Here is a 14,901-nt window from a genome sequence, read left to right as displayed (position 1 = left end):
TGTAATGTGTTTCAGTTACGATCCTTTTACCATTGCTCATTCGTTTTCAATTTCATGACATTCACGACCAATTGGGTGTCCAAGGTTGATTTCTTATCTTCAAACACTTTAATATAAATCACGAGTAGTTCACTTGTAAATTAGCTCATATAAATTACGCTGTTCTCACAATTAAATACGATAGTTGATTGATCACATCAACTGTAAATCTTAGTGGTGAATCCTTGAAGAGAGTACCAACCATTATCCAAATGAACCAAACAATTTATTACGATTTTATTTGATTTCGAATAGATCGAAAAAGTAATCGTGACTCTTTGGTTAGTCCAATGGTGTTATATGAAATGATTTATCTGAATATTTGTCTATTAATGTATAGAAGTTTGATTCAATTGATCAACAGGAATTAATCTCATTAAGTATATTGTGATTTGTTGATTTGATAAAATAAAAGAAAACTCAACCGAAAGAAAAAGAAAGTGCTCTTCAAATTAAGTTATCAATTGTTATTAACTGTTAATCAGTGTGATTTAATTATGGTTCTTGAACATTATTGTGGTTATGATGCTTGGGTAAGTGGATTGAAAGGTGAACTTGCAACGATTAACCAGTTTATTTTTCCTTAATTAGGACTTACAATCAATTTGGCATTCAGAAGCGCTTAGTATTCCACCTTGTTTGATTGATACTAGTTTACTATGGACAATCTCGGGTTTCCTTTGGACACTATTTCCGTTCGCGGTTCAATCAGTTTTAAACTCATCTCGAAGTAAAAGGAAAAAGTTACCATGGACTTTTCTCCTTACGGCCAAATTAGTTGAGTATTTTGATCTTAATTTTCCCATTTAGTTATACGATGAGAATTTGCAACTTAACGATTCTGTTTTTCTTGAATAGATCATTGGATTATGTCTAATCGTGCTGGTTGGAATTCAGTTTATCATCATCATAATCGATTTTAAACATGGTACAAACATTCACCCTGTCGATTATTATTCACCGTTAATCAAATTGATGACCTACGTAAGCTATTAATATTATTTACCATTTGAAATTTCGATCTGATCGACAATCTTATAGCCAGGAAGACTTTTATTTTTTGGTTAAAACCCGAACAGAATTCACACTATTTTTCGTATTTGATATATTTTCGAATTTTCTATCAACGCCCAACAACAGTAACTGTAGATTCTATTCTGCGAAACTCAAATTTCCATCTAATTAGTATCACTCTTAGAACATCGTCTCTATTAAACTTTGAACTTTAAATACATGTAAGAAGATAAAATCTCAAGTCTTAATCCACCTAAGATCCATTGGCCTTGTAATTCAATATTAATATTAATCTGATGATAGACTTTGGCAGTAGGTTTGTCTCTTTGGTATCGATTCAATGGTGTTCATACGTCGGCATTATTATTCATTTACTGGTTTTTTATGTTCATCTATGAATCAATCAACTATTTATCTCTAATCCAAACTTCGAAAGATCCAGTAAGTCATGATAATTTCAATTGTTTCAATCTTCATTAATCCTTTGGAAATGTTTTCCATTCTCTGAATTTATTAATATTTAGAATTATTATGAGTGGTCATTCAGTTTATCCGATAAAATCGCCAAGACTTTTCATCTTGTTGGATCAATTTGTATGCTGTTATTACAGTGTTTTCCAGATTCGAGGATTCCAAGTTCACTGATTAAAGAAGTAAGAGAAGAACGAGAAGCAAAACAATTAATCAATTACTAATTTGAACACATTGATACATTTACAGAACGAATGTCCATATGAAAGAGCTTCGTTTATCAGTAGAATACTCTTCTTTTGGTTCGATTCAATGGCATTAAAAGGTTTCCGTAAATCGCTTGACCAATCTGATATGTGGAAACTGGCGGAAGACAATCAATCGATCACAATCAGGAAACGTTTCGACAATTATATACGTTCATCATCTTCTCCATCGAATCATATTAATCTTCTTGGTGTATTAATTAGAAATTTTTGGCTTCCATTACTTTTAAGTGCCATTTGTAAGCTAATTTCAAGTTTACTTGTGTTCGCAAGTCCCCAGCTAATGGATCAACTCTTGACCTTCATCATTTCCAATCAACCAAATTGGAGAGGTTACATTATTGCTCTGAGTATTTTCACTGCTTCAATTGCTTCGACAATATTTGAGTCCCAATATGAATTCTGGACCAATATCACTGCAATGAGAATCAGATCAGCGTTAATCACAGCAATTTATCGAAAGGTAAGTCCATCTATCTAATTACCAGTTTCAATAGAGTTTAATAACATTTTTATTATTCACAGAGCTTACGATTATCAAGTTTAGGTCGCCGAGACTTCACCACCGGTGAGATTGTCAATCTAATGTCGGTCGACACTCAGCGTATCATTGAATATGTCAACGTATTCAATTACGCTTGGACAGCACCGATTCAATTTGCTTTAACCATTTACCTTTTATGGCGTCAATTGGGTGTATCATCCATCGCTGGACTAGTTTTAATGGCGGTTGTAATGCCTTTGAATGGATTTGTATTCACTCAATATCAAAAACTTCAAACTCGCCTTATGAAAGAGAAAGACTCACGTTCCAAATTACTTTCTGATATTCTCAACGGAATGAAAGTTCTTAAACTTTATGCATGGGAATCGGCTTTTGGTGATATTGTCTCTTCGATAAGAAAAAACGAAATCAAGGCTCTGAAGTCTCAAGCCCTTTGGGCAGCTTGGTTTATATTTACCTTTACATGTGCACCATTCTTTGTAAGTGACATACCCTGACCTCAAACCCGCCATATTTGTATTGGATTAACCAACGAAACTCCATTTTCTGTGACAGATAACGGCTACGAACTTTGTGACTTATGTCTTGATAGACAGAAAACATGTTCTTGATGCAAACAAAGCATTCGTATCGATTTCACTGATCAGTATTCTTGGCGGACCTTTGGGCTTTTTACCGATTGTTATTTCTCATGGTACAAGTGTAAGTTTCAGTTGACTAGTTTTCTCCTTGAAATTTGCTCATAATATTTGCATAGTTGTTAGTAATTTTCTATTTCTAATGATTCTGATATTTGTGTCTGTTATGTTTCTGAATGCTCAGTTTTACGTTTCCATCAAAAGAATCAACAAATACCTTGATGGAGATGAGCTCGTGAACGATTCAATTGACCATAAACCTGATTCAATTACACCGATAGTAGTTCGAGATGCAACTTTTTCCTGGTCTCCTGAAGAAGAAGCGACATTGAAAGATATCAACATAAAAGTAGAAAAACAAAAGTTGGTCGCTGTTGTTGGAACTGTTGGTTCTGGTAAATCGTCTCTTTTATCTGCACTTTTAGGAGATTTACACAAGAAACAGGGTTATGTTAATGTGTACGGAAAAGTGGCCTATGTGCCTCAAAGTGCGTGGATTTTAAATGCTACAGTTCGGGAGAATATATTATTTGGCTCGAGTTTTAACCAAAGTAAATATGATAATGTAATCGATTCATGTGCTCTCACTCCCGATTTAAAGATGCTAACTGGAGGCGATGCCACTGAAATTGGTGAGAAGGGAATCAATTTATCGGGTGGACAAAAGCAAAGAATAAGCCTTGCAAGAGCTGTTTATGCAAATTCCGACATTTACTTTTTCGATGATCCTTTATCAGCGGTTGATTCTCATGTAGCCAAACATTTATTTGAAAAAGTCATTGGTCCTCAAGGCTTATTGAAGGGTAAAACTCGACTTTTAGTGACACACAGAATAACATTTTTACCACAGGCTGACCAAATAATCGTTATGAAAGATGGTCAAGTCAGAGAGTCGGGCACTTTTGCTGAGCTGATGGGAAGACAGGGCGAATTCAATGATTTCATCTGTCATTATTTAGCTGAACAGAAAGATGAGTTAGATCCGGAAGATCGAGAGTTTATCCAAGTACTGGATCCTGAAGTCGAGAAAAAAGTTCTAAGCCGATCTGAATCTACAGTGTCTAATGGCAAAATTTCCGAGATACGGAAACGTTCAAGTATTATAACTGATGAAACGAATAAGAAACGATCAGGAAAGAAAAAAAATTCCGAGAACATTGAGTCCAAGTTCAAACTTGTCGAAACAGAAACGGCTGAAAAAGGTTCAGTTGAATGGAAAGTTTATTTGGAATATTTCACCGCCATTGGTATTGTCCCGTGTGTTGTTTTATTGGCACTTTACTGCCTTGGAAGTGGATTAAATTTAAGGTCAAGCTTTTGGCTAACCGATTGGTCAGATGATTCTCTTGACCCAACAACGTATAATAATACGAGACTTAGAAACAAACGACTCTGGGTTTACACAACTTTGGGAATCTCTGAATCTCTAATTGTTTTCATAATTTCGGCCACAATAAATGTTGCCACAGTGAACGGAGCCCGTTTGATACACGAAAAGATGCTGGCAAGACTTGTTCGTGCACCGATGTCGTTTTTTGATACAACACCTATTGGTAGGATTCTGAATCGTTTTACTGCCGACATGAACACTGCCGATACTCTGATGGGTTTCTCATTCAGTTTTCTCATCTCTCAAATTTTCCGAGCAATCGTCGCCGTTATCATTATCTGTTTACAAACATCATATTTGATTATTGTTATATTGGTAGTTGGAATTGTCTATGTTATGGTTCAGAAATTTTATATCGCTAGTTCGCGACAACTGAGGCGAATTGAATCAATTACAAGGTCACCCATTTATTCACATTTCTCTGAAACAGTAGCCGGTTCAACTTCGATCAAAACTTATGGGGCAGTTGATCGGTTTACCAATAGAATCTATCATTTGGTTGACACAAATCATGCTTCGTATTTTGCAAACCTTACTGCTGATCGTTGGCTAGCAATTCGTCTTGAATTTCTGGGCAATATGATTGTAACACTGGCGACAGTTTTTGCTGTGTTGACTAAGGGAGACGTGAGTCCTGGTAAAACGGGCCTCGCAATAACTTATGCACTACAAATAACAATGATTCTTAGCTTTTTAGTTCGCAGTGTGTCCGATGTTGAAACTAACATTGTTTGCATTGAGAGATGTCTCGAATACACTAGAGTCGATACCGAGGTAAATGAATATGAAACGATTATGTTTGCAATCTTATCTAATTTACTTTTGAATTCGCACTTATCTGTAGGCCCCTTGGATTAATCCATTATATCACCCGACAAAGGATTGGCCTAAAGAAGGAAAAATAACATTCAACAAATATTCAACAAGATATCGACCTGGTCTTGAGCTTGTTCTAAAAGATATCGTTTGTACAATCAGTCCAAACGAAAAGGTCGGGATTGTTGGACGAACGGGAGCAGGTAAATCATCACTTACTTTGGCCTTGTTTCGGCTAATTGAACCTGCCAGTGGAACCATAGTCATAGATGGTAAAGACTTGACTAAACTTGGACTTCATGACCTTCGATCACGATTAACTGTAATCCCACAAGATCCAGTTCTATTTACTGGCTCATTAAGAAGAAATTTGGATCCGTTCGATCACAAAACTGACCAAGAAATTTTTTCCGCTCTTGAACAAGCTCATTTGAAAGAGTTTGTTGATAGTCTAGATTCTGGTTTAAGTTACGAAATTACTGAGGGAGGTGAAAACCTTTCCTTAGGCCAAAGACAATTAGTTTGTTTAACTCGAGCTTTACTACGTAAGTCGAAAGTTCTTATATTGGATGAGGCAACGGCCGCAGTTGATGTTGAAACCGATGAACTGATCCAAGAAACAATAAGAAAAGAGTTTGCAAACTGTACAATAGTAACAATTGCACATCGACTAAATACAATCATGGATTATGATAAAATCATTGTCATGGATAAAGGACAAATTGTTGAACATGATTCTCCTAATGCACTGATTTCAGATCAAGAATCGCTCTTTCATTCAATGGCAAAAGACGCAAAGATAATATAAAAATTTGAGTCACAATCTAAAATTGTAAGATTAAAATTCAATGGTACTTATACCGTTGAAATATCATGTACATGATATCCTCTGATTATGATAAACTTGTCATCTACTAGTCTAAGATTGAGTTATTTTGACATAGTTGAGTGTCAAAGACATTCAGCAATCATCTTTATCGTAATCATTAACATCACTTGATAGTTACAATTAAACCAAAACAACAAAGAAAACAAATTAGTGCAAGCAATTTCTGCTTATTCAAAGTGCCAAACAATTTAATCAATTATTTAATATATAATTTAATTATCGATGAAAAAGTCTTAATTTGAAATAAGTGCCAATTGTTTGAGGCGAAGGTGAAAATCAGGTCCAAAGATAGTTGGACTCATTAGGTTTGTCATGAAGAAAATGATAAAATAATATTAGAATTTCAATCTATTCAAAGAATGAGTCCGAAATTGAGAAAATTGCAAGAATCAAGAGAAAACTGTATCGGCAACTTACCACTAAAGAACTTAGAAAGAAAAAAATGGTTGAAGTTAGTAGGACACAATTTAATTGTTATCAACATTATTATTAATTCATTTGGTTTGACAAAAGACATTGCTTATTTTTGTTTGTGACCACCAATAATAAAAATTTCATGATCTAAAAACTTATCGTTGCTGAGAAAAAGTGACCTTAAGTTTCAACTTCGAACTCGATTTTCTCGAAAACTATTCATCAGATTAAAAAAGATAAACATATTTAGACTTATTATTTTTGGCCCTACAAATCCACAAAGTCTCAACTCTTAACTTAAAAGTCTAATTTTTTGCAGAATTTCCTTAGTGAAAAAATTGAATTTGAAACAGTTCTTTTTAGATTCACCCTGAGGTATTATTATCAGCACAAACTTTTTATTTATCCAGTAGAAGTTTTCATTGCAAGCACCTCAAGAGTGTCAATAATTTTTCCCAAATCATTTATAATGAAGTTATCGTGATTCCCAGGCACTTTTAAAACCTCGACAGCTCCATTTGTATACTGTAAAATAAGAAGAGTAGATTTTGAATTTGAAATTGTGCTTATAAACTTTATAACCAATTGATAAAAATAAAATTGATCCAACTTACTTTGGATAATCCATAATCATCCAAATGATGGAAATCGGAATTGTTTTCATCTGGTTCTGTTGCTCGAATCAAAAAAATTTCACCGTGAAAATTTTGTCCACGTTTATAGCGAAAGTTTTTCGCATTTTATCTGCAAAATGTCGATAGCATCACTTATCTGGTTAACATCATATTCAAACGATCCTATCCTGTTGATAGTTAAAGTTGCATATTCTAATTTTTCTTGTTTTGTTTTGAGCTCGAACAGTTTTGTTCTCACTTCGTTTTTTTCATCACTTTTCATGAACGGTGAAAGATAATCCAAAGTAAAGTATGTAAATACTGTGCTTTCATCTTTTTCTTCATATGCTTTTTTAACGATTCTCTTTCTGTTGCTTACTATCTCAGGCGATGAATCCATCATGATGAGATTTCTAACAGAATTTTGACCTAATTTCTTTTGTAAACCAATGGCCACTTTCAAGGCGATCACTCCACCAAGTGAGTAACCAATGAGATTAAATGTTTTATCATTTGGATATTTGGTGATAAGTGAGTCCACATAAAAGTTAACAACTTCATCCAATGATTCAAGATTCTGACAGTCTTTGGTCCAACTGATGCCGATCACTGGTTTTGAGAATGATTCAAATACTGGAATAACGATATGGAATTGACCTGATTGATCAGGGAAGTAAAAATATGGTAATCCAGATTCACTTTGATTCAATGGGATAAATAATTGCGAAGGAGTAATGAAAATATTTCTGAGTCCAGTTAATGAATGAGGAGAGTTGATTTTTTTCTTCTCTGATTTTTTCAATTTCTTTTCAAGTTCATCTAATTCACCAATTTTCAATTCTCGAATTTCATTGGTTGTCATTGAATAATCGTAATCAGTATCCAGAGCTTGTTTGATTTCAACTGCCATCAATGAATCAAGACCAAGTTCAGATAAAGTTGATTGTGGATCAACTTTAGTTGCATCTTTAACACTAAGGATATGAAAGATTTTCTGTTTCAATGAGTAATTATTCCCTATTGATGATGCACTTTTTTTATCAGGAAAGGAAACGATGGTGATAAGATGATTATTATCAAGTGAAAATAAAGTTTTCTCAAGCGAATCCAATGCTAAGTTCAAACGAATTGGGGCAAAGGATCTCAATATCTCATTGGATGGCAAATTCATCTCTGTAATTACACCAACATCTCCAACTGCTCCCCATCGAATAGCCAAACCATGTAGACCATCTAATCTTCTTTTCCTACAAATATTTTCCATCGCTGTATTACCGAAACAATAATTTGCCTGGGCAATATTTCCGACCTCAACAGCTATTGAAGAAAAGCATACGAAATAATCAATATCGTAGGGTAGAGATCGAATTAATTGATCCAAATAACGACAAGCGATTGCTTTTGGTTTGACAGCTTCATCAAATGTTTCAGCTGTTTGATTTTCGAAAAGTCCATCTTTTAGAACCATAGAAAGATGAAATACTCCACCAATTTGGCCCAATTCTTGTGCTTGATTAATTAACCTCTCAGTCGATTCCAAATTGGAACAATCTTCATTAGAGATGATAATATTCACTCGAGTGTAACCATTGTTTCTCATTCTTTCTAAAATATACTCTTGGTATTTTGTTTTGATTCCAGAACGTGAGGTAAGAATCAGATTAGTTGCTCCTCTTGATACCATCCAATAGGCAACTTCGAGTCCTAATCCTCCAAGTCCACCAGTTATTATGTAACTTCTTTCAAGATCGAAAAATGTTTGACCAATTGACCGATAAAGTTTAGTTTTATTCGGATCTTCATTTTCATCTCTCATTTGAATCAAAACTTTACCAATATGTTTCCCTGTTGCCATAAACCGAAACGACTCTTCAAGCTGATTCATTTGGAATATCGTTGTTGGAAGAGGTACGATTTCACCTGATTTGATTCCTTGTTTTAACATCTCAATGAGGTTATTCCAAACCTTTATCCGATCAGGAATCATCTTGATGAACACATCATCTTGTAGAAAAGCCAAGCAACAAGCATGAAACGTTTTGTTGAAATCTATGAATTGCGAATCTATTTGGGTATTGTATTAATACAATGTAATTTGTACATTCATTGTCTAAATTGAAGATTGAAAATATTTCCAACTTACCAATTTTAGTATTTTGGATCATATCATATTTGCCAATTTCGATGAAGCGACCGAAATCTGATAAGCATCTGATTGAAGCTTTTAGTTTATCATCAGAAAGTGAGTTTAAAACCAAATCAACACCTCGACCATCGGTCATCTTCATAATCATATCTTCAAATGATGTCGATCGAGAATCACCAATATGATCATCATCGATTGAAGGAAAACGTTTTTTAATGAAATCCCTTTTCTCTTGTGTTCCAACTGTAATAAATACTTGACAGCCTCTTGATAGACAGATCGAAATAGCTGCTTGACCAACTCCTCCTGAACCTGCATGAATTAAAACACTTTCGCCAGATTGTAAATTTCCTCGAGAAATTAAACCATAATAAGCTGTTAGATAGACAATTGGAACTGTAGCAGCTTCGGCTAATGTCCAGTTTTCAGGAACAAGGACACGAGATGAATTTGATTGGATTATTGATGAAGTTGCTAATCCACTAGAACTACAAATACCCATAACTCTTTCACCAGACGAATTGATACCCGAAAACTCAATACCAATTGATGGCATGTAATGAACACTATCATAAAGAGGATATGAACGAAGAGGAACTCGTCCAGTTGCGACGAGAATATCACGAAAATTCAAAGATCCATAATAGATTTTTATCTCTTCATGATCTTCGATGAGCTTATCGTTAGAAATATGAGTCCAATTACTATGATGTGATTGGAACCATCGCAAACTTGAAAGATCACCTTTGGTTTTAATATCAGCATAACATGACATTGTTTCGATTTCTATATCATCAAGATTGGCAAGTTCACTTTTATACAATCCAATTTCTCCGTTATCATCAACTTCATTTACTATCAAATCTCTTTGCATCACTTCATCAGGAACAGTTATCTCTTCATCATCTCCTTTCCTTGGATCATAATAACATCTTAAATTATAACCATGTGGATCTTTAACCAGAGACATAGTGAGTCCAACTATCCCGTTATCGTAACCACCTCCAGTTAACCAGATTTTATTATTCTTATCTTTAGACAATTCTTTTATCTCATCAATCCAATCATAATTACTATCAAGTTTCACTCTGATAAATGTCACCTGTTGATCTGGATTAGGTGTGAATGGTCGTCTCAGTAGAACTGAACAATATCCTTCATCGATCATCTCCTTGTGACAAATCCACGTGAATCCAGCATCGGTTGCGATACTTTTTAGTGTTGATAAATCAAAGTTGATATGTTGATTATTTCCAATCAATTGTTGCCATTCTTGTTCGACTGGTCTTAATTTAGTTCTCGTCATAATTTGACAAAATCCACCTTCTTTTAGTGAATCAAATAGATTCTTCAACAATGGATCGTATTGATTGCACTTGACTTCAGGTTCGGTATCTTTGTACATGAGAAGAGTTGACTTGTCACGAATAAAAATAAAATCGTATAACTTTGATTCTGAACCATTTTCGGTGTTTTGGGCTGAATATAAATTACATTAAAATCAGAATCACTCTTTATAAAATGATTCATTGTATTGAATCCATAATCATTGAAAATATTTTCAATCTCGTTTGCGAATAGTTTTTGGCTGAAATTACAAAATGCAATGGAGATTTTTTTCTTGATTAAATTGTATCTTGCAATGCTCAGAATTTGTTCAAGTAAAATGTTTTCTGGCTCATAAAAGAAAAAATCTCGATACAGAGCATCATGATATTGGTTGAGAACATTATCTAAATTCGAGCTGAAATCTACATCATCGATTGGACTTTTGCATTGTTGTATTTCTGATTCTAAAATCTCATTCAAAATTTGTCTAAAAGATTCATCAAGATTATCACTTCCAATTATCTCTAGCATATGATCATTACAATCTATTGTATCAAGTTTTCTTGATTTCAATCTCTCAATATTTTCAATCAATTTCATGCATTGAAAACTGTACTCTTGTTGTCTCATTGCTTTTTCATTGCTAAACTTATGGTGCGAATTAAATGGGATTAGATTATGGTTTCGTATTTGGTGGTTTACTGTGTTGATCTTTCTTCTGATCTCTTCGCCTTCTAATCCTTTAAGAATAAAACCGCAAGTGAGTCCCATTCTCGTTTCTTGATTGAAATAAACACTAAGTTTTTTAGTAGAATCAGAATCTGATCTGACAGTTTCATCGCTAAAGGCACTTAATGTTTCTGGGGGAAACATGTAAACATAATCAATGTAAACAGGAACAATCAGCTTACGGGATTTCGAAGCCAATAATGAAAACTGCAGACAAGCATCAGAAAAGCTAATCCAATGTCCAGTGTCTTTGACCATACCCCAACTTCCATTAGAAAAAGCTTCTTCTACACCTTGGAATGATCCCGAATAATCATAACCACGAATTCTAAGTTCCTTGTAAATATCCTTCTTTTGAAGTATAATCTCTGTGTTTTCTTTGATATTCTTGAAATCAACAGGTAGCAAGTTTACTGTCGGTTTATCAACAGGTCGATATTTTCCAGTTATACAAACATTTTTACTCTCATTAACGTAGATGAGAAAAGTTTCAAGATCTTCGTTAATTTTGGTAACAAATTTCATTTGACTTGCAGTTGATGTGAATTGTGTTGCTCGAAGAATTTGAACTTGATAGAATTCAATTGGATTTTCGTTAGGTTCGAGATTCAGAGCCTTACAGACCATTTGCCAAGCAATATAAAGATAACCTGTTGCTGGAAACAAAACTCTTCCATCTATCTGATGACCAGTAAGAAATGACCAGGAAGGGTCGTGAAGATCAACTATTTTGGAAAATACAGTTTGTTGATTAGAATACTTGTCATATTTAGCATCAAACCATTTCTTTTCATGCTTCCATTTAATCAGATGACCAACAGGTTGAGTTTCTCTTGGAACTGGATATCCAATTTGATCATAAAGATTTGTAACCATTGGATTAAGACCATGAAGATAAATTTGACCAATCATTTTATAAAGATGCACAATCGATTGGTTATAGCTGCAAATGTTTGTCAGCGTTTCTCGATTGTTAATTAAGAAGATTGATGATCGTCTCGTCTCAACATTTGAACCAATCTCTAATAACACAGAGTTGGAATCAATCTTTTCTATTATTTCATTAAAATTGAATGATTCTGTGATACAGGAAACGAAAAAATGTCCATCAATGATATGCTCTTGATCAGAATTGATAAAGTTTTCACAAAGATTTGTCTTTAGTCCGGAATTTGTTTTCAATGGTCTGAGAAATTTGTTGATTTCAAGTTCAAGTGGTTTTGATACTTCTTCAAGCAAAGATGAATTAAAAGGAATCCCTTTAGTATCAATAATATTCGTCTTGACATTGCGTCCAATTGATGAGATGAACTTTTTAATTGCATCTTCAGTACCAGTGATCAACGTCCAATCTTCCGACTGGTGTGAAGCTAATTCGATACAACCAAAATTCGTCTTTTCAATTTGTCTCCATGGTAAATTAACATAAGCCATTGCTCCTTTTCCTTTGAATTGTTTACAAGCGACACCAATATGATAACCGATTAACAGAGCATCTTCATCGGTTATACATCCATCAGCATAAGAAGCAGCAATTGAACCAATCGAATGACCAATAATACCTTTCGGTTTAATTTTCAAATGCTTAGTTAGTAGGTCACAAAGAGAAATTTGAATCGCAATTGACGAAATTAAGAAGGAAATTAAATCCTGTTGATTTGATTCAATAATCTTGATAACATAAATCCCTAATGAGCTCAAGCGATCAGTTTGCATAGATCTTATTCTTGAATAAATTAGAGGAACTTCCAACAGTTGAACAAATGATTGTGATGAGACATTAAACATTGGAGTGAACATTAACCAAGGGAACACTTCATCAGTTGATACATTTCGTTTTAATGTTTGATGAATGATTGTTTGTTCATCATCCAACAGTAAATATCCACGATGATCAAACCCTGTTGATGGTTTGATCTTACTCATGTTATCCAAAAGTGCCAACGTGTATTTTGTTAGCGATCCTTTTTGCTCCTCAATAAAATTAACGATAGTTTCCAATCCTTCATAAGTTCGATTGCAAAAATTGACTAAACGTGGTACTTTATTGGAGCTTAAAATTAGATCAGTCTTCTCGATTCTTTTAGAATTGGCTTGCAAAATGAAGGTAGTATTAACACCACCAAATCCAAATGCATTTACCAAAATATGATCTCCATCGAATCTTGTATTTTCAAGAATTGGTATAATAACACCTTTAATCAGTCCATCGATATTTGGATTTGGTTCGTTAAAATGTAAATTAGCAGGAATTACTCCAGTTTGGAAAATCTTAACAACTTTTGAGATCGCATTTAAGACGGAAGAACCTTCAGAATGGCCAATATTTGATTTGAGACAACCAACAAGAAGAGGTTTATCTGAATCGGGTCTCATTGTTTCCATCAATGCCTTACATTCAATTGGATCTCCAGCTGCAGTTCCCGTTACATGCGCTTCGACATAATCGATACCCACTGGATCTAAAGGCACATCTTTAAATAATCGTCTAAGAATATCTATCTGACCTTCGAGTCGTGGAAAAGTAATTCCTTCTTTGGTGAATCCATCATTATTCACAGCGATATTTATTAGAGAACCGTAAACTCTCTTGGCATCAGATTTACGTTGAATTAAAATCGCAACAATACTTTCAGATCTGAGATAACCATTAGCATTAGCATCTAAACATTTGGACTTACCATCAATACTTGTCATTCCAAATGATCTGAAACAATGAGCGACGTATGGAACAACACAATGATTACTAGCAAGAACAATCGCTTGATCACAATCACCAATCAATAAACTTCTCACTGCAACATCGAAAGCTGAAGCAGCGGCAGCACATGCAGTGTCCACGCTGATGACTGGACCTTTCAGGTCAAACATATAATGTAACCAATTTATACTTTCGGGATGATTAATACCAAGAGGATCTCCATCTAATTGTGGTCTATGACTCGCACTTACACCAGCAAAAAGACCTGTGTTTGTACCACGCCAACCATCGTGGGTGAAACCTTCCATTTGATCCAGAAATGAATAAATAACTTTTCTCAAGATATTTTACGATTGTAAACTTACCAGCATCAATAAACATTTCGTATATAACCTCATGCAAAACACGAATTGATGGAATAATGGTTGATACAGATTCTGCAGGTATTTTGAAAAATTCTGCATCAAAAAAGCCAATATTAGGAACTTTGGCCAACCTTTTAGGTATATTTGGCAAAGCTGGTAAAAAGAGAGACAACTATAGAATCAACTGTTTCGAAAGCCAAATTGATATACTCACTAGTTGGCCATCTTCTATCATCGATAGTTCCACCATCAACACCGTTCAACAGGTTGAACCAAAATTCTTCCAAAGATTGAGCCTCAGGATACCGTCCAGATATACCAGAAATAACTAATAAGTTGTAAGGTATTGACGCCATGGCGATATAACTCACAGAAGAAATTTTTTATCAACTAAATGTAATTGGCAAGATCATTTATATTTTTATCTGTAAAAAAAGGGCAACTTATTTATATTCAAAACAAGTGATTTGAACAATTGATCAGAACCTAATATTTGACTTGGAAAAGTAAGAGGTACCAAGCTACAATTGAATAGTTAATTATATTGTAAATAGCGTCTGAACAAACTATTTTGT

The 14,901-nt window shown here is 34.2% G+C and overlaps 2 protein-coding genes across 2 annotated transcripts; one reads left to right on the top strand and one right to left on the bottom strand.

Annotated features, from left to right (window-relative positions):
• The first annotated feature begins 236 nt into the window (after positions 1-236).
• LOC128386094 (multidrug resistance-associated protein 1-like) lies at positions 237-6,175 on the top strand. Its single transcript, XM_053345064.1, has 10 exons — positions 237-572; positions 631-816; positions 898-1,023; positions 1,357-1,494; positions 1,578-1,706; positions 1,774-2,253; positions 2,316-2,774; positions 2,851-2,997; positions 3,118-5,097; positions 5,168-6,175. Exons 1-10 carry the CDS (start codon positions 537-539, stop codon positions 5,945-5,947), a joined length of 4,461 nt encoding a protein of 1,486 aa, XP_053201039.1. The 5' UTR covers positions 237-536; the 3' UTR covers positions 5,948-6,175.
• A 295-nt stretch (positions 6,176-6,470) lies between these two features.
• Positions 6,471-14,705, bottom strand: LOC128386193 (fatty acid synthase-like). The gene is given in 6 exon segments (XM_053345189.1): positions 6,471-6,967; positions 7,057-9,120; positions 9,200-10,581; positions 10,584-14,262; positions 14,327-14,479; positions 14,541-14,705. Coding segments are annotated over 5 exon segments (7,317 nt in total). The 5' UTR covers positions 14,683-14,705; the 3' UTR covers positions 6,471-6,967; positions 7,057-7,159.
• Between the last annotated feature and the right edge of the window lie 196 nt (positions 14,706-14,901).

Source organism: Panonychus citri, unplaced genomic scaffold (genome assembly GCF_014898815.1).
Source record: "Panonychus citri isolate SS breed McGregor unplaced genomic scaffold, ASM1489881v1 Contig00063, whole genome shotgun sequence".
In the NCBI taxonomy this organism is placed as follows: Eukaryota; Metazoa; Arthropoda; class Arachnida; order Trombidiformes; family Tetranychidae; genus Panonychus; species Panonychus citri.
The sequence above is the reverse complement of the archived record's forward strand: the minus strand, read 5'-3'. Positions and strand labels throughout refer to the sequence as shown.